This window comes from Vitis riparia, chromosome 8 (assembly GCF_004353265.1).
Source record: "Vitis riparia cultivar Riparia Gloire de Montpellier isolate 1030 chromosome 8, EGFV_Vit.rip_1.0, whole genome shotgun sequence".
Classification (NCBI taxonomy): Eukaryota; Viridiplantae; Streptophyta; class Magnoliopsida; order Vitales; family Vitaceae; genus Vitis; species Vitis riparia.
In genome coordinates this window covers 2,499,994-2,526,268 of record NC_048438.1, presented here as the reverse complement: position 1 = coordinate 2,526,268, position 26,275 = coordinate 2,499,994, and the positions used below count along the sequence as shown (strand labels likewise).

General features: G+C 30.8%; 1 protein-coding gene across 1 annotated transcript; it reads right to left on the bottom strand.

Moving 5' to 3' along the window:
- Window positions 1-4,251: 4,251 nt before the first annotated feature.
- LOC117919755 (beta-glucuronosyltransferase GlcAT14A) lies at window positions 4,252-8,758 on the bottom strand. Its single transcript, XM_034837002.1, has 4 exons — window positions 8,029-8,758; window positions 7,863-7,938; window positions 7,630-7,745; window positions 4,252-5,102 (listed from the first exon to the last, which is right to left on the bottom strand). Exons 1-4 carry the CDS (start codon window positions 8,501-8,503, stop codon window positions 4,588-4,590), a joined length of 1,182 nt encoding a protein of 393 aa, XP_034692893.1. The 5' UTR covers window positions 8,504-8,758; the 3' UTR covers window positions 4,252-4,587.
- Between the last annotated feature and the right edge of the window lie 17,517 nt (window positions 8,759-26,275).

Below are 26,275 nucleotides of genomic sequence, written 5' to 3'. Positions count from 1 at the left end.
CATGACTAACCCAAGTTAATATACTCCTAATAAAAAATAGAAAAGGATTATCACGATCAATATAAAACTATAATCAATAACAAAGGGTGAAATAATAGTAAAGGGGTACAAAAAAAATGTATAATTAAATGATTTTATCGTGATTAAGTAAATTTCACTTTCATCCATGCTCTTAAGCTTCTTTCAAGCCTTGGGAATATTTTCATTATTCATTCAAGAGTCTTTAGTCAAGACTCAAATGCATACAATTAATTTATTGGGTATCAAGACACTTATACAAGCTCACGGTATTATTCTCGTACTTTTATAATCTCTCGACAACTTTTGCAAAGTTGTTATAAGATTTTTTTCACAATTATGAAGAGATAGAAATAAAAAATGCGCTTTTAAGAGCATATATAGAAAATAAAATTATTGAACTTAATTGAGTGTACTAAAAAATTTTAAAAATTGAGGTTTGATTCACTATAAAAACGTTCTAATATGTTTGAACTTAAATTAATAATAATTTACAAGTTGGTTTATCATCAATGAGTTTCAATGGTTATCACATTCCACATGTTAAGGGTGGATTGTCCCATATGTAACTTGCACCAACACCCACTAATCAACCATACATAATTACCTATTAATAAAAAAAAAAAAATTCATCTTGAATAATAAAATATAAATATCTAGGGAAAGTTGTGTTTACAGGCGACTATTTGAAAGTAATATGACAATCAAACTCTAATCAACTAGAATATGAGATTTGAATGTCAAAGGGGAAAATATTATCTTTCTCGTGCATTTTTTGCTGACTCCATTTTATGTTCCTAGATTACCCCTTTATGCCTTCATGTCAGCTGCAACCCTGTCTCCATATCAACAAGAAGCCTTTCATGTTACATGAGAGAAAATCTAAATTTGAAACTTATGAAAAATCACCCAATCCGACAATTAACTGTAATTTCTCTAATTTGAAACTTTTCTTCTCTTTGATAATTACATATGGGATTGGCCCATATGTAACTTGCACCAACACCCACTAATCAACCATAGATAATTACCAATTAATAAATAAAAAAAAAATCATCTTGAATGATAAAATATAAATATCTAGGGAAAGTTATGTTTGCAAACGACTATTTGAAAGTAATATGTCAATGAAACTCCAATTAACTGGAATATGAGATTGGACTGTCAAAGGGGAAAATATTATTTTTCTTGTGCACTATTTGTTGACTCCATTTTATGTTTCTAGATTGCCCCTCCATGCCTCCATGTCAGCTGCAATCCTATCTCCATATTAGTAGGAAGCCCTTCATGTCACATGAGAGGAAATTTGAATTTGAAACCTATGAAAAATCACCCGATCTGACAACCAGCTATAATTTTCCTAATCGGAAACTTTTCTTCTCTCTGATAATTATATATGGGATTGACCCATATGTAACTTGCACCAACACCCACTAATCAACAATAGATAATTTCCAATTAATAAAAAAAGTAATAATTCATCTTGAATAATAAAATATAAATATCTAGGGAAAGTTGTGTTTGCAGGCGGCTATTTGAAAGTAATGTGACAATGAAACTCCAATCAATTGGAATATGAGATTTGACTGTCAAAGGGGAAAATATTATCTTTCTCGTGCACTCTTTGCTAACTCAATTTTATGTTCCTAGATTGCCCCTCCATGCCTCCATGTCAACTGCAACCCTGTCTCCATATCAACAGGAAGCCCTTCATGTCATATGAGATAAAATCTGAATTTGAAACCTATGAAAAATCACCCGATCCGACAACCAGCTGTAATTTCCCTAATCTAAAAATTTTCTTCTCTCTGGTAATTACATATGGGATTGGCCCATATGTAACTTGCACCAACACCCACTAATCAACCATAGATAATTACCAATTAATAAAAATAAAAAATCATCTTGAATAATAAAATATAAATATCTAGAGAAAGTTGTGTTTGCAGGTGACTATTTGAAAGTAATATGACAATAAAACTCCGATCAACTGGGATATGAGATTTGACTATCAAAGGGGAAAATGTTATCTTTCTCGTGCAGTCTTTACTGACTCCATTTTATGTTCCTAGATTGCCCATCCATACCTCCATGTCAGTTGCAACTCTGTCTCCATATCAGCAAGAAGCCCTTCATGTAACATGAGAGAAAATTTGAATTTGAAATTTATAAAAAATCACTCGATCCGACAATCATATGTAATTTCCCTAATTTGAAACTTTTTTTCTCTCTAATAATTACATATGGGATTGGCCCATATGTAACTTGCACCAACACCCACTAATCAACCATAGATAATTATCAATTAATAAAAATAGTAATAATTCATCTTGAATAATAAAATATAAATATCTAAATAAGTGTAATATAGTATTCACTTGATGGAGGACCATTTCCATTCCTAAGAGGTTTTTTTTTTACTTTATATAAAGTAAACCCTCTTGCAATCTTGTCTCCCTTGGAAGTCAAGGTGGTAATTGTCTGCCAATCGCCTTAAAAATGATATCAGATTAGTGGATTTGGGTTGAGGTGAATGGTGTTTATCACGTATGCACGTGGACCCGCGACATTTAATTTATTGTGTTTATTAACACGATCATATGACTCGGACATGCCTGACTCACATATTCACGTACTTGTAAATTTTACGTTGTGTGGTTGCGAAAAAATTTGAAAGAAAATGTGAAAAAAAAAAATAGAGATGAAAAGTAAAAAGATAGAAAAAGTGAAGAAAAATAAAATATATATTTAAAATTAATAAATTATTTTTATATGTTATTTTAAACTCATTTATTTTTTTTATATATAAAACGAAAATATATGAGTTTTTAATTAATTTTATATATATATATATATATTTTATATTTTTCTTATCACAATCACATTAAAAAAAAAATCATTTTTCTTACAACTTTTTTTCTTTCCTTTACACTTTCTGATAAACCAAATGTGTCTTAAGATTTTTCTTCAAAGAAAAAAATAAGACTCTTATTATTAAATTACAATAAATTTATTATATTTTTGATACCTCGATCTAAAAGATAAATTAGTTTATAGTGTATGTAAATTTAAATTTTAAAATGAGTTATAATTGTACTAGGTGGATTATAAATTATAATGACATTTGAATTAAATAAATTTGTGTAAGTTTTGTATTGATTTAATATACTTAAATCCAACCTAATTTGGCATATTTATTAAATTGGTTACATTGGCCATGTCATGTTACCTATATAATAAATGAGTAATGTTTAAGCCAAAGAAATTTGACACAATTGTTACACTAAATGTATTTAGATTGACTAAGGTTTCAATTTGAATACACTTCTGTTTTCTTTTTTTTTTCTTTTTTTAAATAAAAAATAATAATAACTTTTATATCAAATACAAAAAAATTGAGAGATTTATATTGAAAATATAACGATTTTTAAAATTGACTAAAAAAAAATTAAGATATAAAAAATCCTTTATTATCTAAAATTTTAAAATTTTAGAAACTAATTTTTTTTAAAGAATATAAAATAAGTTCATTTTTTTTATATATAAAAGCTTTTATGTTTCATATAATTTTTATTTTTGGATTTTTAAATAAATAATAGGAAGTGTGAGCATAAATTTTATCTTAAACATATATACTAAATGAATTGAGTTGTGCCTTTCATTTTTTATTTTATTTTTTAAAATCAATACGACAAGAACCCAACACGACATTACCCAATTACCACGCTACTCCCAACCTCGTCATCTTGCTTCCTATTGGAGTTTCTATATAAGAATTCTACATTCAAAACCTACTCAATTGCATTGTAGAAGGCAATGGGGTTGTTACAAAGAACCAAAAGGTTGTTTTTGGCCTTCTTAAGATTATGTTTGGTTCTTAAAAAATTTGAGAGAAAATGCAAGGAAAAAAAAATAAAGAGAAAAAATAAAAAGAAAGAAAAAGTAAAGAAAAATAAAAAATAGATTTAAAATCAATAAATTATTTTTATATACTTCTTCAAATTCATTTAATTTATTTTCTTTCATTAAATAAAGATTAAATAGTTTTGGAATATATAAAATTCTAACTAATTTTAATTATATTTGATTTTCTTTCATATTTTTCATAGTACAACCAATCATTAAAAAATTATTTTTCTTATTTTTTTTTTTTATTCCTTTAGTAATTTCTGGGAACTAAACATAACCTAAATGCGTTCATATGATAAACATTCATCAAAATCTCAAATATAGTTGAACAAAAAAAGTGAAATAGCCATCTTCATTTTCTTTCTATGTGTTACCATTGTACATCCAAAAGGCCAAAATGGATTGTTTGCACCATAACAAAACTCAAAACATTTGCTCTTTCTTGAAATTTTTAGGACAAAGTTAGGCTTGGGTTCAAGTCTCCAACTCGACCCGGCCCGAGAAGTCGAAGAAGCCCAAACAAAGGCCCATCAATATTTTGCACTCCTAGATTGAAGACTACCCAATATATATATATGATGACAGCTTCTCAACCATAGCTGTTCCTGTTAAGATAACAGTACTTGTATTTTGTATTGATCTACTTCAAACTTGAAAGAATCATCTACATTGTCTCTTGTATTTCCTTTCAGGGAGAGTTTTTGTTATCAAAGTTTTCAACCTTCTTGAACCAGGTCCAGGCCTTAGAACACCATAGCTTTGGCTCTGCAAACCCGAACAAGAGCCATGCGTTCTTCCATCCCCAGAGCACCACCCACCATAGCTGAACTGTCCGGGGTGTCTCTTCAGAAGCTGCCTGTCGATCTTGTCAAGAACGCGATCATCCTGCTTGAACTTTCTGGCAAAAGGGCGGTTGCTCAAGTACATTCTTTTGAAATCTTTGAGGCCAAGGGACCTGGGATGCTGCTTTGGAGGGGTGTCCCAAGCAATGTAGTGGAGATCATTGTTGAGGGTGGTGTTCTTGTAGTCATCCGAGTTGCATATGACCGTCTGGAAGTATCCCTCCGGCGACGACACAAAGTTGGTGTAGTAGAGAAGGAGGGTTCTGGGCAGGTTGTCCCAACCCAGTATGCAGTATTCTGCAAACGATCTTGATAGTATTGTCCAAGCAGAACCTGGTCATGGAAACAACTTAGTAAGAATCAAAATCCTTAATTTTTTAAAAATAGTTTTGTATTTTTAAAAATAGAGAATTAATTTTAGAAATGGATAGAAAAAACTCACAAAGACAGACAATATTTATGATATAAACTAAGGTGATGCTTGCTTTTTTAGGTTATGTTTGATTTCTGGAAAGTATTAAGGAAAAAAATAAATGTTAAGAAAAATAGTTTTTTATATTTGGTTTCATTATAAAAAATACGAAAGAAAATAAAATATATTTAAAATTATTTAAAAATTTACATATTTTAAAATTATTTAGGTTATGTTTGGTTCTCAGGAAAGAAAAAATGAAAGAAAATAAAAAATAGAGTTAAAGATGATAAATTATTTTTATTTGCTACTTCAAACTTATTTTATTTATTTTAACTTATCAATATAAAAATTAAATAATTTTAAAATGTATAAGTTTCTTACTAATTTTAATTATATTTAATTTTTTTTTGGAATATTTTATAGGACAACCAAACATGAAAAAATAATTTTTCTTATCATTTTTTTTCTTTCCTTTGTACTTTTGAGAACCAAACATAAACTAGTATTTATATAATGAAAAAAATAAGTGAAATAAGTTTGAAGAAATATACAAAAATAATTTATCACATTTAAACCTATTTTTTATTTTCCTTTATTTTATCTTTCTTTATACTTTTCCTCTCCATTTTCTTTTCTTTATATTTTTCCTTAGGTTATGTTTGGTTCGTGGAAAATACTAAGGAAATAAAAAAAATGCAAAAAAAAAAAATTATTTTTTCATGTTTGATTGTCCTATGAAAAATATAAAAGAAAATCAAATATAATTAAAAATAATTAAAAACTTAAATATTTTTAAATTATTTAATCTTTATATTGATGAGTTAAAATAAATAAAATGAATTTAAAGTAACAAAAATAATAAATTTATCAACTTTTAATCTATTTTTTATTTTCCTTTACTTTTTTTTTTACTTCTACTTTTCTTTTATATTTTCTTTCCCTTGTATTTTTCCTCAAATTTTCTTAAAACCAAACATAGTCTTAAATTTTTTAAGAAGCAAACATAATCTTAGTTAATTTTAAATAAAATTTAAAATTAAATAATATTTAATAATGTTAAGTATTAAGTTATTAGTTTTTTGTAATATTTTATTTTTATTAAGCATTAAAAAGTAAAGACCACCCTCCATCCACCATTTACAGCATCATTCACAGTAAGAACTAAGCAGTGAAAATATTAAAGTATTCTTAGGCACGTTTGAGGGGAGGAGAAGTTGAAAGAGACCCTCCACCTTCATTGACATAAGTAAAATACTCTACGCATGCCTTTTGGCAATTAAAATCATTGGCGTAAGGAGGTTGCACTCATGGAATACCTGTTAGCCCACACCATTACCCATAAAGATATCCACTCAACCTACCATTAAATACCAATACCAATACCAACCACACATTTTTCTTTCCTCTCTTTCTTTTATTTATTTATTTAAAGGAAGGTTTACTTCGAGTTTAAACCCAAAATAGTTATAAAAAAAAGGAAAATACATTCATTTTCAAAATATTTAACTTTGTAATCACGTAATTATCCACATGACTTCTTTGTAATCATCTAGTGTGACTTTTTTTAAAACCATTTTTAAAATCATAATTGCTGACTGTGGTTTTAAAATTTTCTTTAAAACCACTTAATAATTATGATTTTAAAAGTAATTATTGTTTAAGAAGTTTTTGTAAAATCATAATTAAAATTTAAAATTTTCCTTAAAGCCATGATTAGCACAATTAGAAAAAAAAAAAAAAAAAAAAATTAAAACCATAGTTACTGATTGCAATAACCCTGGTTTTAAGGTTACTAGAAAAATTTTGAAACAATATGTGATGCCATTTAAATGATTACCTGATTACAAAGAATTAATTTGGTAAATATTTTACAGGGTCTATTTTCATTTTTTTTTTAAAAAAAAGCATTATTTTGAATTTTCCACGTTTTTTAAACACAGATGAGAAAATTGGATCAACCAACTTGTGAAAGAAAATGTAGAAGGGGTTTTTGAAATCTTAATAATTTAGATTTTGGGTATTTATTGCTTCATTTTGTGCAAACTTTTCCTTGAAGTAAAGAAGTGGGTATGAGCCAAACAAGGCCCAAGTGGACACCCCACTGAAAACAAAAAGAATGAAACTTCACAGGACCTCTCATTGTGGCTCTACTACACCCTAATCTTTAGATTTTTCTTCACTTCAATCAATGATTTTGGAATTATTATTGACTAAAAAGGACAATTTGGGTTGCTGAAAGATAAAAAAAGTTTGTAATCTTCAGAGAATACCTAAAAATGGGGGGGGCCCAGTTGCAAATGCTTAATAAGTTATAAAAGTATTAGCCTACCAGGAATGCCCCCAATTTAAGGGACACATGAATGTTAGGTGTGGAGGGGCGTGGATGCAAATAATTCTCAAGAGGCATGGACTTTTTGATAATAAATAAAAGATTGGGGGCAAAACCTGTATAGAGCTTAAAGGCAGTGGGGAGACTCCTCTGCTTGATAACCCACCAGATGTCTGATTTGTTCTGACTGTACAGCCCTGGATCTATTATTATTGGCCTCCCTCTCTTATTCCTGACCAAAAATAAAAAATTAGAATTTATCCCATTAATTAAATTCCTTTTTTTTTTTAAATAATAATAATAATAATTAAAAAAAAATTTTGATGAGATTTTTGAAATCATGGCTTACAATTTCCAACCCAAGCGACTACTGTGCTGCACAAAATTGAGATCCCTCGGCAAATCAGAGAAAACATGGATCAGATCTGGCAAGAAACCAATGGAAAAAATGAGCCAAACAGGTCACAAACCCACCAAAAAAACCACCCCACAAGAACCAGAGTCACTCACAATACCATCTTGAGTGACAAGAGGATAATCAGAAGCGCTGAGATTGATGAACCAGTCCCACTTGCAGCTCCTCAGCAGCATTGCCATGGCGTGGAGGGTGGTGGCCAGCATTGTGGGCCCTCTGTAAGTCACCAAGTTGCTTTTCTGGACCACCCACACATTACCCACCTCGCCATACACAGGATCTTCCGCCACGTAGCGCGAGACCTCCTCCCGCTCCGCCTGGGGCGCGCCGGCGTCGAGGTGTAGGAGGTAGTAGTTGGCAGGGTGGTAGAGGGCCCGCAGCGTGCGCTTGAGCTTGCGGGCGTCGCCGGCTGATGCGGAGATGAGGTAGGCGAAGGTAACGGGGTACTTGGGGGAATTGAAAGTTTTGATTGTGGGTGGGAATGCGATGGATTGGGTGGAGAGGTAGAGGAGAGATAGGAGGAGGAGGAGGGTGGAGGCCAGTGTCACTATTATGATTAGTGTTTTCATGGTCATGATGAGGAAAGGGGAAGGGTTGTCTCAAATGGGGGGGAGAAGAAGAAGATGGCTTATAGAGTTGGGTTTGGAGGAAGTGTATGGATGAGGGTATTGGGGTTGCTTGCTTTCAAGGCAAGACCTTCTTGATTTGGTGTAGGGGTGATGGTAACTTTCATTTTATGTTATGATTTGAAATTATTGAATTGCCCTTCATTTGGTTGAATTATGGTTTAGCTTTTGGGGAAGTGGGAGAGGAAGAAGAATGAGTAAAGTTGCCTGCAAGTACTCCTTTAACTACTACTTAGATCAGTCACGAACTCTCTTCCCTACCTCTCTTTTTCATTGGGTTGGGCCATGTGGGTATGGCAATAATGTGTCACATCTAACTTGGTAAGAATCATTATCAATAAAATCAAGTGCCTCCAATGGTTCGATTCGAAAACTATGAGCTTGAAATTTGTCAGAGGTTATTTGAGAGTGATGATGCCAATGTATTTAGAATAATGTCAATGATTACATTTGGGTAGTGGGGCAATGAATTCTTTTGGTAGTCTTCCACTAAATTTCTGGGTTTCACATGAGCTCTTCTTATACTTACCTAGCCTTCATTGACCAACTACACTGAGGCTATGAAGAGTCAGTGCTTAATGGGATGACACCTTTAGCCCCCACTGATATTTTTCTAGATATAAGGGCTTGTGATTTATTTCCCAATGATATTAGACCATCCTTTTTGCATTGATCAAACCCTTTATATTAATCCAAAGGTGATGGAAATTCCAAAGGATAAAACCCACCTCAAAGACTCATAAGAACTAGATATTATAAGAAGGATAGTTCATTGAATTGAAGGAACTAGATGGGAATAAATAACTGAACATTCTATTAGAAACATCTGTTAGTCCTACTCCTAAGTTGGATAAAGAAGGTTGCAATGATCAACAATGAAAAGATGAAAACAACTATAGAGGCAGGTTAAGTTTTGATCAGATTTGATGTGTTGATAGTCTCTTTAATTGAAGTCCATCTGCAAATATGTTCCCAACATCTAAGCATTCCAATAAAAAAAATCCTCCCACTTGCAACTACCACCTTACTATTTCCTTCCAATGCTAGCCACATGTTTTGTTCTTCCTTTTAATTTTGGATAGCATCTTCAAGCTCCACATTTTTCTAAATCTATTTCATTTTTATTTGAAATTTCCCCAATGGCATTGAGTATGTGGTTCTATATTAGAAATTGAATAATTACATGATTGAAATTAGTAGTTTAATTTTAATAATAGTTTAATATTAAATTTAAATTATAGTTAATTATATTTGTATATTGAACTTCCCTTATATGCATAGTTCAATTTTAATTTCAATTACTAATATTATATTATCAATTTTAAATGTAGTTCAATTTGAATCACTTAATCAATAGATTTTGAATAATTTTAAATAAATTAAATTAGTGGTTTAATTTTATATTATCAAATTGAAGTGTAGTTTGATTTAAATTATTTAATTAGCATATTTTTAATAATAATAAATTAATTTAGTTATTTAATTTTAATATTAGTTTCATATTGAAGTTAAATTATAGTGAATTGTGTGTTCAATTTCATGTGTATGTATAGCTCATTTTCAATTTCAATTACTAATATTATAAAGATTAAAGGTAGTTTAGATTAAATTATTCAATTAATACATTTTCAATAATCAAATATAATTTAAATTAGTAGTTTAATTTTAATATTAGTTTCATATTCAAGTTAAATTAGTAGTTTAATTTTAATATTAGTTTTATATTCAAGTTAAATTAGTATATCCAGTTTCATTGATATGCATGATTTAATTCATTTAATGTAATTATACAAAGTTTCTTTTGTACTCATATTCAACAACATGCATTTGTGGATTCATAAATATATATTTGTAAATTTACGACTTATAGGGAAGGACGGTGTCGTTAGGATAGAACCCTTAAAAAGTATGTCTATGATGTAACAACAAAATGATTTCATTAATATTTATATTATGATTTTGGTTTCTATGATGAATTTTATTATTAGGGATTTTTTTTTTTGTGGAAATTTTAATAATTCTTGATAGAAAATAAATTTTTATAAAAATTGGATTCCAAAATTGAAAATCATTTATTAAATAGGAAAGGTATAAGACTAAGAAAAATTAATTTTGCAAAAATGAGATTTTGAAATCTTAGAGAGCTAAACTTTCTTTTATAAAAAATATTCTTGAAGATTTTACTTTGAAACACCCTCTCAAATATCATGACAATCTTTAAGAATCATATTTTTTCAAATAAGATACTCTTAAGATTTTTCAAAATTCTCAAAATAATATTTTCCTCATTACACCAAAATTTCTAATTAGGAGAATAAATAATGTTTTGGAAAATTTTCATGATGGGTAAATTATTATAAAAAAAGGTCACTAAAATTAAAAAGCTTTTAAATACTTTAAAGTATTAAGTGATAGAGGGTCTTGGCAAACCCACAACCTTTGTTATCAAATTGATTTGATTTTGTCCATCAACACTCTAAGGTATGTGAATTTCTTTTAGACAAGACTTGATATGTTAGTAGTGGGAGTGATCAATGCCAATAATGAAACTTGTCACTTAATAACATTGATTTCAAGGATAATGGTTGTACACTTTGTCATGATAGAACCCTTAAAAATATGATATGATATAACAATTCAAAATGTATTATTTATTTAATAATATTCCAATTTCACTTATATCTATCCTTATTCCATACATTATATCTTATGAGCATTCTAATTTGTGGAAAATCTTACATTGTATATAACTTGGGTACATTAGGAGTTGCATGGAAGATCCAAGTCATAAGTTCCTTGCAAATAGATGATTTATTCATGATCGATTTGTGGACTTAGGCAATCCATTTGAGGTTGTAATGCATTATCTCTTAATTAAATAGATGATTGGTCTTGGCCATTAGGATGAGGTTCCCATGGTAAGTGCACTAGTATGAGTAATTATACATTAGATAGGACCCATAATGAATTATTATGTAAAACTATTAGGAAGTCATGACTTCACCAAGCTACTATGTTGTATTGTCTCTCAACCTTGAGAAAATATTGAGCTTATGCTAAAATTCACAATGACTTTGAACTACAGGTGAGATCATAAAATGATTATATATTCCCTATGGAGTAGGTCACTATAGATGAAAGTCGATAACAATAGGTATTCTCAATGGAGACATCATGATATTTTATGAATTTTGAAACAATGTATCTGTAAACCTTCAATTTTGTCCTCATAGCATTTTTTTTTTTTATCATACTTAGTACCCCTTTCTTTGTGTCCTTATTTAGTACATGTTTAGGATCCCCCTTTTGCTTGATTATTCTTGTACTCCTTGGTAGTCTGTCTATTACTAGCTTTGGCACTTATTTTTAGCCACTTTTTGGAGACCTTTTGGAAAGAGTTTTGGATCCATAGTGTGAATTTAGTGGCACCCTATGAGTCCCCAAAGTTTCAGCACATTTGGAGCTTTAATAGGTTTCATTTGCATGAAACAAGCCCTTTAGTTTTTTTTTTTTTGCCCCTTTTCGATGCCCTTTTTCTTGCCCAACTTGCTTATTTGGGGATTTTTTTGGACTAGTTTTAAGGGAATTTTTGTGGACCTAAACTTGGTGTTTCAATTTAAGAGATTTTGGAAGAAGAATTTGGGCCTAGGTAGAGATGATGATATGTGTCAAAATTTTCACCCTTCCTTGGCCTATAAATATGGGTCTTGGGACTTATTTTCAACAACTCTCTCTTTGGTTTTTTGAGGGGAAAATCAGCCCAAATTTTAAGAGGGAAGAAGAAGAAAAAAAAAGGGAGATTTGAAGAAGGTTTGACTTGGAAAATAAGTTTGGTGCTTACTAAGTCAAGTGTTTCACTTAAGAGGAGGTTTTTTGGTAAGTTCATCTTGATTTTATTTTCTTGAGATTATTTTCAAATTTTTTTCATCTATTTATTGATTCTTAAGATGATAATTATATGAGTTATGAATATTGAAAAGTTATACGGTTGATTTTGGGTATTTTCTTCTTATTTTTGGGTTTTAAGTTATTATATTTCATTCTTATCATTTTGGATATTTGCTAGATGCTTGTTCATTTGTCTAAATCATTTTTCAATTGTTTTTCAAGGCTCCTTTGGTTGTGTTTTGCTTATTTTTTAGTTTTCTTTTTATCTTTTGAAGGCCCATGAAGTTGAAACATGATATTGGGCCTATTTTGATTTATGATCTTTGGCTTTTTCTTCATTTGAGTTATCCTTGGGATCACAATTTTCCCTTTCTTTTGGAGCTGTTTTTGATTGATTTTGAAATGAAAATTGAGGGCTAGATATTTGATGTTTTGCGCAAAAAAATCTCTTTGAAGCCCAATTTACCTTTTTTTTTTTTTTTTTTTTAGCTTTTTCTCAAAACTAGTTTGTAAAATCTTATTTTCAAACTCTTTTTGACTGAATTTCCAACCATTTTTTATGGTCAATCTCATGGCCAAATGTCAAGTCCCTTACCATGGACTTTAATCTTACCATTATGCTTGAAAATATGGATAATTGCTCTTATTCTTTTGTGATTTTTGAAAAGCTTTCTAAATTAATTTTGAAGAACCATTTTTCAACCCTTGTGAGTACCTTTTTATGATCATTGAGGGCTTAAGATTATGGTCATTTTATGACTAAATGGTTGCTTTTATTACTTGGATTCACATGAAAGCATGTCTTCCCATGGTTGCTTTTATGTGTGTTTCAGTATTTTTTTTCTTTTTTTTCCGAATTTGAGTGTAATTAGGCCTTTTATGCCTCATGTAAACCTAATTCTATATTCATTTGAAGGTTGTGAAGGAGTTAGAGCCTTATTTTTGAGTCCCAAAGTGTTTTTGCAAATATGGACTTTTTGACTTTTTCTAAATTATTTTTGAGACTTAGAATGTGTTTTAATGTCTTAAATGTGTCAAATAATTTTTGTTTGGTTGGAAAACTTGTTTCCAAGTTTGTTGAATAATCCGGTTTTCCTAAGTGTTTGTTTGTTACCCTATGTTTAAGTAACAATTTTTTTTTTTTTTTTTTTGCAAATCAATCGCAATTCTTTCACCTTTAATTATTTTTTAGGCTTGAGTTGTAATTTAGACTTCTTAAATAAACTTGTGAGTTTTGTCCTTATTGAAAAATAATTTGTTAATCTTGTGAAATAAATCAATCTTTTAAGTGCTTATGTGTAGTCTAATTTTTAAACTATGAAATGTTTATTGAAATCTATATCATATAATGCATGTTTTAGATCTTTTGGGCTTTTGAAATGTGTTCTAGACACCTTGAATATGTTGTAAAATTTTTGAACTTCTTTTTATCTCATTTATAACCTTATCAAATAATTCAATTTCTTGCATGTTCATTGTGTTATCCTGTTTTTAAGTTATAGGATATTTAATGAAATTTTTACCTTTTGGTATGTTTATTGCCCTCCATGACTCTTGGTTTATGACATATCTTGTAATTGTTAAATAAGTTAACTCTTATAGCTTGATCCCCTTTAAACCATTTTAATTGAATTTATTTTGTAAGTGCATGCTTGTTTCCCTATTTTGACCCATTTGCATGTGTATGTAAATTAGTCCCTCTTAATGTTAGTTTATCTATCTTTAACCTTTGATTTGGGTTGGATATATGTTGTACATGTTTTTTTATCCTTTTTTTTTTTTTTGGTGTGATATCACTTTTTATTCTTATAGACTAATCTATTTTTTCTTATGTATATCATGACATTAGCTATAGTGAATCATGACATTGATTTTTGGGTAGTCATAATTTACTCAACTACTATGCTACATAAGCTCTCAATCTTGAGAGAATATTGAGCTAATGTTGAATTCTTCAATGATTTTGACCTATAGGTGAAACCCTAAGATGATTATATATTCCCTATAGATTGAATCACTATTAATTAAGATAAGTAACAATATGTATTCTTAAAATAGGCACTATGATATCTCATGAGTTTGAGATAATGTGTCCCCTTAGGTGATCTTAAAGACTTGTGATCATGAAATCTCTATTCGTAGTAATTCATTTTCGTGGAATTTGATACATGCTCTTGGTAAACTAGAATGTGTTAATTGATCATATAAAAGAAGGATATGAGACTTAAGAATTGTAGAGGTAATCTTGACAAGATGATAACATCTACCTCATTAGATTATATATAATAGTTCATGAGAAGCTCGCATGCAATGGTTAGTAGGTCATAGACTCAAGTTTTTTTTTTCTCAATCTTATATCATAGAGTATAGTTGACTCTCTATAGTGGAATGTTAAATTAACTTCAAACTTGTATTCTAAGGGAGCTAGTATTCTTTTATGGGTCTTAATGGTCCTTTCTTGATCTCATATTTCTTGGTGACACATTATTTTCAAGGACTTATGGATTTTCTATTCATATTTGTGCATAAAGGCATTTTGGTAAGCATGTAAGGTTGCATAAGAATTTATGAATGACCATTCTGGATTAAACTCATTAATTAATTGAAACCCAATAAGGTTAATTAATTAATTGAGACTTATTGTGTTAGATTAAGTGACTCAAGCCCAAGATAAGCTCAACTCACTTAAACCTATAAGGAAGCCAATATAAACCCCTTAGGAGTTTAGGGTTAGAAACTCTAAGCTATTGTCTTCTAGAAAGAAAGAGAGCCCTAGCTTCCATTCTTGATAGAGAAGTCCACTTTTCTCTAGTGCCAAAGTCTGATAAGGATCCATCAAGTAGAAGATTGTGACGTCTTCAAGATCCACTTTACCAATAGGATTTGGTTTGTGAACATTCAAATCAAATGTAAAGTTTTTTAACCATATAGCTAAAAATTTATGTTTTAAATGCTTTTGTTGCCTTAGATATATAGTATTCCTAATATTATAGATGCATGCACCCTTATGATCCAAGGGTTAGAATGGATTTTTCCAGATATACCAATGGAGTGTACTAATGTGTATAACCATACACCAAATAGGACCCATGAAGAGTCATGGCTAAATGGCTATCAAGTTATCATGTCTGCTTTAAGTTATTATGTTAGTGTTGGCATCATTAGTGACTTTGACCCACGATTAAAATCCTAGAGTGATCATGCATGATTCCCTATGAATTGGGTCATTGGTGGTTTAGGCAAATAACAACAAGTGTTCTCAATAAAGACGTAATAATATCACATAGGTTTGAGACATTATGTCCCCCTTGGATAGTCCTACAAATTTATGATTATGAAATTTATGGTTATAATAATCCCTTAAAGGGATTTGACATATGTCTTTTGTGGATAGGAATATGTCAATTGATCATACTATAGGTAGATCCGAGACTCAAGGATTGGAAAGGTAATCTTGAAAGGTTAATAACTACTACCTTGTTGGATTATGAACATCAATTCATGGGGAACTTGCGTGCAATGGATAACAGGTCATAGATTTGAGTAATTAATTAATTGGTGATTAATTTATTTATATTTTGATTTAATGTTAGAGGATACCGGAGTGTAGTTACATCTCTTTAGTGAAGTATTAAGTCAACTTTAAAATTGGATTATGAGGAAGCCATTATTTTCCTATGATTTCTAGTGGTTCCTGCTAGAGCTCATATTCTATGGTGGCATATGTTTAAGGGAAATTTATATTTAATTTTAACTATGAATAAGGGTACAAAAGTATAAGTACAAAGTTGTGCAAAAGCTTATAATTAAGTGCTTGTATTTTCTACTTAGGTTGTTTAATTAATTGAAGCTCATTGGATAACTAATTAAATTGGACCCAATAGGACTAGATTAAGTGACCAAAGCTCTCTTAGCATTTAAGGTTATATAGGACTAGATTAAAGATGGGTCTTAGTCACTTAAGCCTAGTTATCTAACTATACCAACTCTTTTAGCATTTAAGGTTATATAATCTTTGTTCTTTCATTCATTAGAGATAAACCCTTGCCACTATCATCCCCTTAAGAAAAAGAAGCTCACACTTATATTGAGTCAAGATTCAAAGAAAGAGTCATCAAGTAGAAGATCCACCTGGTCTTCAAGGAAGCTTATATAACTTGGTAAAATAGGGGAACATTCAAACCCAAAGGTGGGGTTTTTAACATCTTAGAAATTTTTTTAGTGGCAATTAATTCTATTACAACTAGGATCTTAGAAGCATTCTCCTTAACCATTAATTTAATGATCCTAACAATTAAGACTTCTAGGTAGGATCACAATATGGGAATATAATAATGAAGCCCCAATTTGGATTAAACATCTAATCTTAAGTCAATGACCTTAGTTTCTTCCATGATGGGTCAAGCCTTACGATAGTCACATGTCAATGATGTCTGCCTCATATCAAAGGTATAACATACCAACATTGGATACAAATACATACTCAAGGAAAAGGTTAAATCATTATAATGGTCAATGACTACATTCATAAGCATGAACAAATGCTTACATGACAGGACTCAATATACATACTTTTGACTTTGCTACAAGACTAACATAAGATTCAATAGCCATAATGAGTGCCTCTAGTGTAGCAAAAGAGGACAATCTCACCAATCTTGATAAATATTTCCTACTTTCTCACTGAAAAGGATCTAATAAAGCCTAACAAACTAACCCACTAAATGACTAACTTTAAACTTCCCTAACCATCCTATAAATGGCACAATAACATAAAGGAGGGCACATGATCCTAGACCTAGGTCTAAAATGGTCAAATAAGCATATCTAGAAAAGACACCTAATGTATGGCAATCTAAAAGTCTAACAATACATCTAAATAATATCTCCTCTATGTGTAACATGTTAGACATTTAAATAATAAAGATCTTCTCTATGTGTAACAATATTAAAAAAAAAAAAAAAAACCTAACAGTACTTCAAAATAAAAACAGATCTTCTTTATGTACAACAATCTAAAAAACCGATATAGGAAGAACACTATAGAAGGTTAATAAACATCTAAAAGAAATAACTGACTTGAACATAAGATGATGACGAGGATGTTGATTTATGCTGCTAAAACTTATATTTTGATATGGTATTGTTGCTAGTTGATGTAATCTTATACACAAATGCACCAACGTGTGGTCGCATGTCCTAGTCTGTGGTTCTAGTTCTCATCCTAACAGGTTTAAGGTAGCTCTATCAAGGCAGGCTAAAAAGGTACCGTAGACCCTCAATTTTGTCCCTTGACACTGGCATTTATCCTTTGGGCGTCACCTGCACCCATCGTTCTCATATGGCACCACTAGGGCCCCTTTTAGGCTTAGTCGGTGTCCGAGCCTCGTGTGGGCTTGTCTGTGGTCCATTGTGGTGAGTATGTGGTTCATTTTGGAGGGTCATCGTGACCATTTTCCTAGTCATTCACATCACCCTATAGAAAGGAAGTGGGGTCATCCCGATGTTTTAGCTTAGTTGGAGTTTATAGGGGCATGTTGAGGTTCGGAGTACCCGGGCTTGTTTTGATCATAGCTCCCTCATTCAAACTCAGAATTGCACACCGTTTTTTTTCATGGATTCCTTACTCTTCTAGAAACATTCTATCAAATTTTCAAGATTTTTTGCAACCGTTTCGACCAGTTGGCATCCGGTTCAGCCGGTTCAACCGGTTTATCGAGTCAGCCGGTGTAGAACACTGATTTTTGGTAATTATTTTGATCATATCTCCCTTTTCCGAACTCGGAATTGCGTACTGCTTTTTTTCATGGATTCCTCACTCTTCCAGGAACATTCTATCAAATTTTCAAGATTTTTTTGCAACCGGTTCGACCGGTTGGCACCTTGTTCAGCCGATTCATCGAGTCAGCTGGTGTAAAACACTGATTTTAGTAATTTTGTGACCCAAATCCTACATGGATCAGGCCCATAAGCTCTAGATCAGTTTTGGGCAATGTTGTGGGCCCATTTTGGGCCTTGGTTTGGGTTCCTTGCAGCCCACCACGAATCCATATGGATTATTGGTGGTGAAGTAAGCTGAAAACTGAAGGTAGTGAGCTGGCCTCGTAAGTGCAAGAGAAATAATGGGGGGTGTGGTTCCCATGTTGATGGATGGGATTTTGGTGCTGAAGGGAAAAGAACCCAGGAGGCTCAAATGAGAGAAGGGTATGAGTATAAAAGGTGAAAGGATAGGAGAGCAAAGGACCTTTTGGCATTTTTGAGAGATGGGATATTTTGTTGGTGAGAAAAACAGAGGGTGAGGAGCATCTTCTGAGTTGAGAGTGTGGAGGAAAGCTACAACATCTCGGCTTCTAGAAGTCATCATCAGCGTACATGGATCATATTTGGCGGAGATTCTGAGGTAAGTATGCTGAATTTTTTTTTACCTACAGGTCATCTTCATCGTCTTCGTATGCTTTTTCTTCTTTCTCATCCTCTTTTATTTCCTTTGATGTGAAGATTGTATTGCTTGGGTGTGGATAATAAAGGCCACACATGTTTGTTGTTGATTGGTTATGAATGGTTGAGGATTACAGTTGAGGATGATTGTTTTCCTGATGAGTTAGAATCACGTTTAGGCTCAAGTTTAATTCATTCATCGTTTTCAATTTTGCACCATGGTTGGTTGATTCTGTCAGTCACGAGGAACACCTGACCTTGCTTTGTCTGATTCTACTCATCCGGACTCGAAATTGAGAACCGTTTCTTTTGTTTGCTTCCTTATTCATTTAGGAACTTTTTGACCAAATTTGGGATTTTTTATCAACCAGATGGACCAGTTGGAAACCTGTTCAACCGGTTCAGCACCATAGTTGGCTGACTCTGTCAGTCATGAGGAATACCTGACCTTGCTTTGTTTGGTTCTCACTCATCCGGGCTCGGAATTGAGAACCGTTTTTTTTTGTTTGCTTCCTTATTCATTTAGGAACTTTCTGATCAAATTTGGGATTTTTTAACCGGATGGACCAGTTGGAAACCGGTTCAGCACCATAGTTGGTTGACTCTGTCAGTCATGAGGAATACCTGACCTTGCTTTGTTTGGTTCTCACTCATCCGGGCTCGGAATTGAGAACCGTTTCTTTTGTTTGCTTCCTTATTCATTTAAGAACTTTTTGACCAAATCTTGGATTTTTTTATCAATCGGCTGAACCGGTTCAACCAGTTCAGCACCATGGCTGGCTAACTCTATCAGTCATGAGGAGCACCTGATCGGGCTTTATTTGGTTCTCACTCGTCTGGGCTCGGGATTGAGTGTCATTGCTTTTGTTTGATTCCTTATTTATTTAGGAGTCTTCTAAAAAAATTTGGGAACTTTTTCTCAACATGTTGTACCAGTTGAGAACTGGTTCAACCTATTCTGCAAGAGGACTTTGGGCAGCCCTCAATTTTGGAATTTTTCAAGCCCGTATCCATTGGGAGCTCAAACCCATTTTCTATGGGGCACTTGTGAGCCATCTTGAAGGTTTAAGTCAGTGTTTGATTTCAATTAGTGTGGGCCCATTTTGAGGTTATGGGCGGTATGGTCTAGGTAAGTCTAGTTTGATTTGTATGACATTTGGGAAGTCCATTACCTAATTTCAACCAGCTTTCTTCCTTTTTGGCACAAAATTTGATGCTTGATTCTGAATACATGTTGCGTGGCTGACTCACCCTCTGTTGTAGCACATGGCTAGGGACCACAAGTATGCATCGTTGGTTTTGATTGTTGAATCATATGCATGCATGGTGCTTAATCTTGAATGTTTGTTACATGTTTATCTGTGTTTGGCTGACCTTTTATGCAGCGCATGGCTAGGGACCACAGGTACGCACCCATTGTTTTGGTTGGTTGAATTCATATGCATGCCAAATACCAATTAGGATTGTGTGATTCATGACATCTATTTAGCCTAGGGTTTCATCTTTGATCCATATACTCCCACATACCCAATTCATTAGTAGAGACCGAGTTCCGGGCCTAAAAGGGTGCTACCTCGCATGAGGTACCTTCCCAATGGGTAACCTGATCCCCGGACCCAGAATCTAGTTTTCGCAGACCGCTTTTTCCATACTAGGGTCATTAGGGGTTTTTGTTCTTACTTAATGTTCCCCATTTTAAAAATAAAAATAAAAAGTAAGTGGCGACTCCATACAACACCGTTCCTCACCGGGGGCGGGTTTTTCAAAACTGGAAAACACAACTTTTTCATTCTTTCTTTTCTTTTAAAAGCGAGTCACGCCAGTCCAGTGGATCGGGTGAGGGTCCACAGGTACCTAATAGAAATATCATACCATTTGGTAGTATGCATCATCTGCACGCCTTTAAAGAAGCAAAACACTTCACACAAACATGAGTCATCACCTCCCATGTCAAATGTTCATCAACACTGGAGTTTTCCTAAATATGAAGGCTTCTTATTGATTTATACACCTTATGTCTCCCACATTCGACCATAGCATTCTAAGGGTGAACAATGTGTGGTGTAGATGACATTTAACCATATTGTCAAACCATCTTGCCAAATAATGAAAGAAAATGAAAGGCACATCTAGTGTGAGCATGTGCGCACACGCACACACACACACACACAATATATGTGTGTGTGTGTATGTATATATATATATATCTTCATGTCGAGATTTAGGCTATATGGGTCATGTCTTCAATGATTGAACTTTGTGATCTACTTTAAACCGGTACATCTCCATGTGTCAAATGATCTTTAAATGCAAAGTTATGATATAGTACCCTCTCCAATGTAACCATGAATGATATGAAGGTCTCATCTAATATAACTAAGAATAATGTGATGATGTCATGTGGTGGAGTGGTTTTTTACAGCGTTGTGCCCCTCTAAGTATAATAGTCATGTAGCCCAAATCTCAACCATATTCCAAATAGTTAAAATGTGTAAACAAATGACACAAGCAAAGACCCTAACTTGACCAAACAATATATACAATCCATGAAGAATAATACATTTCAAAATATAATTCATTGAAAATGCTAACATAAATCAATAATGAGTACAAGGGATTGGTCGACCAAGCTGACCAAGCTTAGTTGTGTGAAATTAGACAAATACATGTGTGCTTCACTTACACAAACATAAAGAGAAAAATCAAGAAACATGTAGGAATGTAAAGACGAGAATACAATTCATCATGCAGCCATGTAGAAGCAAATAAATCAGTCATGTTGTAAATCTTCTATACCTCACAAGAAAACATAGAAATGATCTATAAAAGGACAACAATCATAATAATAAACATTAAAAGCATGTATAAAAGTATCTTCAATCAATCAAATGTTGCAATTATTTGATTTTCTAACATATACTCAATAGAGTCATTATTTTGTTAACGTGATATGTGATGGTGTAGCATATTTTTTTTATGTTGTACTTTGAAAAATGACTATTTAATCATAAAATGATTTTTATCCATTTGTTAAATTTAGAGTCATTGCTTATTTAATTATTTTTTAATAAAAACAAAATAACAAATAAACTCCTAAGTGGTTAAGCCTGGAAAAGAACTCACAATACTCCAAATAGGTCAAAATCTACTAATTGAGAATGAGAAATAGATTTAGGGGTTAGGTTACTCCTCAAATATGTACAACAATCTAATATCATAGCAGTCCTTTAAGCTCAAAAATACGTTAAGTTGAGGTGTTTTGTCAATTAATTAATGGATATCATTGACACAATGAACAAAATTCAATTTGAAGGGCAAATTCTAATCTTCTCCAATATCTATTTTATTGGGATCAATTATGGAATAAAATCATAATTTCCTAATTATTGAATCAATTCTAATTTTATCAATAACAATTTTATGAGAATCAAAATTTTTATAACACTCAACTTATAAAACGAACTTTAATGTCCCTAATATTAGCCTCATAATATACATTTTATATTATAAAAACTCTACTTTTATAAATATCAATTTTGTAGTAATTAATTTGCATAATCAAATTATAATTTCATTAATGTCAATTTTATGTACTTAATTTATGAGATTGCCTATTTCTTTCTTATACGAATCTAAAAAATAAATTATAAGTCTATCATTACCAATTTTGTAAGGACCTATTTAAAGGTTAAATTTTTTATTTCTTTAATTTAAATTCTATGATAATTAATTTGTAAAATAAAATCCTGATTTTTAACATCAAATTTGATTAGTTATGGAATAAAGTTTTGATTGCCTCAATATCTCATATCACCTTAATCCCTAATATTATATAAACCAATTTGTTCTAAGGCTCAAATAAAAAACCAAACAAGACCATTTGTTGATTTGTTTTTAAGTCAAGAATGATCCAATTTTTTCAAAAATGAATTTGGTTTTATTTTGCATGTAAAATTATATTAAGAGCCCGTAAGGAGTTCTTTTACTTGAAATGTTTTTCGTGCAAGTGTTTTCTCAAGAAGTATTTTTAAGAGAATCACCGCTCAAGTGTTTCTTCAAAAAACGCTACAAGTGATCCTTCAATACCATAAGTGATTTTTCAAATTTTTGAAAGTGTTTTCTAAATTTTGTCAAATACCTAATTTTTTTTTTTTCAAAAACACTCTTTAACCTAAAAATGTTTTTTAAAATCATTGTCAAAAGAACTCTAAGTGTTTTAATAAAGTTAAAGATAAGAGAGAGAGAGAGAGAGAGAAAAAAAAGATAATTTTCCCATGAATAAAAAATTATTTTAAAGAAAAATGAAAAAATTGAAAATCAACTCGTTTTAGAAACATTATAAGTTTGAAAGTAACTTAGTGGATATTTAGTAAATCAACTTAATAACTTAAAGTAACTTAATAACTTAATTTAAGTCATTAAGTAAATTAAGTATGTTTAGTAAAATAATTTAATGGTATGACTTAAAGTCAAAAACAACTTTAAATAATAAGTAAAAACAATTAACTTATTTTTAAGTCAGTATCTTTATTTTACTTTTTTTTTCATCCCCATTTGTCATAGCAATCTTCACAATATCTTTTACTGCTCTACAACCTTCATTGTTACTCATTTTTTTTTGCCTTAATTATACTTTAGAAGGGTAAATATGTCACTTTAATGATTTAAAATAAATTTTAAGTTAATTTTATCAAACAACATTAATAGTTAAAGTAAAAATTAAATAATAAGTTTTAAGTCAATAACTTAAATATAATTTAACTTAAAATCAGTTTAAATTATTAAGTAATAAAAATACCCCCTTATTTTAAAACCTAATCAAAAACCACAAATAAAGCCTTAACTCTTTAAACATAAGAGCTAAAGCGGGTAAGTTTAAAAGTAATAGAAATAAGCACTTAAGTAAAGTCTCTGACTTATGTGGCAAGTCATTTGTTGGAAACTAGTGAGTAGTTTCGTTTGGCCTTTGATTCTTAACATTATTGTCTATACGAAATAATGTTAAAGTTTATTATATAAAAAATCTAACAAAATGATTTATTTAATTATTTGGCTAGATTTTAGGTTAAAATTACTTAAAAGAGCTTAAGATTAAATTAAGTGGGTATTTAATAAACCAATTTAATAACTTAAAATGACTTAATAATTTAATTTAAATCATTAAGTAAATTAAGCATATTTGGTCAAATAACTTAATAGTATACTTAAAGTTAAAAACAACTTTAAGTAATAAGTAAAAATAATTAACTTATTTTTAAGTTCACATTTTTATTTTATTACTCATATTTGTTCTAATTACCTACATAATCTCCTTTTCTCATTTACGACTTTTACTGTTACTTGACCTCCATTGCCTTAATTATAATTTATGAGAATAAATATGTTAATTTGATTATTTAGAATAAATTATAAGTTAATTTTATCAAACAACCTTAATATTTAAAGTAATAATTAAGTAATAAATTTTAAGTTAATAATTTAAATATAATTTAACTTGAAGTCAACTTAAATTATTAAGTAATAAATATTAAGTTTTATCAACATAAGACACGGTAAAAATATGAAATTAATTTTCAGAATATACCCTTTTTTTTTAGTGGACCAATAGAATATAATTTTCATTAAAGTTAACCCATTTTTTCTCCCTATGTAATAATGTATGGAAGAAAAAATTCTTCCAAATTTGACTACTTAAAGTTGGCATATTTCTAATTGAATTTTGACGTGGTCCAGATTGTTACTATTTGGCTGAATTTTTTAAAAAATATACTGAAATTGACTCTTATTTTATTTTATTTTTATTTTTTTAAATAAATTCAATCATAAACAAAATATAAAATATAAAAGTAATCAAATTAAATAGATAAAGAAATAGTGGGTTCCATCATTTCTATGGTTACTTCTTAAACGGTGAGGTCCTTTCTATACACCGGAGCTCCTTCCTTCATTTAATAAATCTTATTGGTAACTTGTACAGTTCACACTCTTTGGCTCTACCCATGAATTATCCAGTAATAGGTCTTTCACAATGAGATCTACCTATACAGTAACGGTATTTGATTATGAAGGTTACCTGAGTACTTGACCCTATTAGTCCATTCTTGCAAGAGTGAGAGCCTAATCTTTTTGTTGATTTTCCTCGCTTAATGGATAACCCTTTTGCCAATGGGGATTTGCTTATCATCTTAACTTTAGGTGATTATATTTGCACCAACGGAAACCATAAATTTCATACACGATACACAATAGGGGAATATGATAGATAAGTTCTTCCATTTTATTCACTAGTACTGATCATTGATATTGGAAAAGTTGTTTTTTGTCTAAATCCATGATCTGTCGCACATACATCCTAGTATATGTTCCTCAGCATTGAGGACACCCCCGAAGAGCAGGGGATTTTGTGATGGTAAACTATCAATGTTTTATTTAAAATTTAGCTAATTTTATTTAAAGTTTTATCATTTTAAAAATATGGAGATAAAAAAGTACATTTAATATGAAGATAAAAAAATGATATTTTTCATAAGAACTCTCTGTTTTTGGACGAGACAAAAATTATTTTCTATTTAATAAAATCTTGATAATTCCAATATTCCCCTTCTAAAATTATGACTTTCATTTTAGTTCCTAAGCTTGGAAATATTAATAAGGATGACAACGTACCAGTCGGATTACCCCTATTCCAATCCCACACCATTTAGTCAAAATAATTTTTATCCCTACCCCGTTAAAAATATTAAATGGAATTGACAAGTGGACAGATATGAGAAAGCCATGCAAATTTCCCATACTGTCACGTCTTACACCATTTAATTTTTTTTGAAAATATTTTTTAAAACTTTTTAATTATATTGAAATAAATATATTTTATAAATAAATAAAATATTATAATTTTCTATGACTTATCTTGTTGAAAAGTAATTCTATTAGTTTTATGATTGGAAAATAAAAATTAAATTAATTTAATTTTATATATAATTAGGAAAAAACAAGGTAATACCCAAATCTGCCCCAAAGTTAAAAAAAAAAAATCCTAAACCTGCCCAACACGAAGAAGCCAGTCCTATTCTCATCCCTAACCTAACTTGTATTCGACTCAAAAGCCAATCCAAAACATGGTTCAAATGTTATTGAATCTCGGTCATTAATAGGAGGTTATTCTAGTAATTGAGAAAATGAATTTATTGTAATATTTCCAAAGAAAAAAAAAGAAAAACCTTATTGGGCTGTCACAGTCATTGGCACACAGCCTGTAACAGTATCACTTCCCTCAAAGTGATTTAGAAACTAAAATTAGTTAGCAGTCAAACCAAACACACCCCCTTTTTCTCTTTTTATGATTTCATGGGAAAGCCCCAAACCATCTGAGCTGTATTTATCTGCCACGCCACC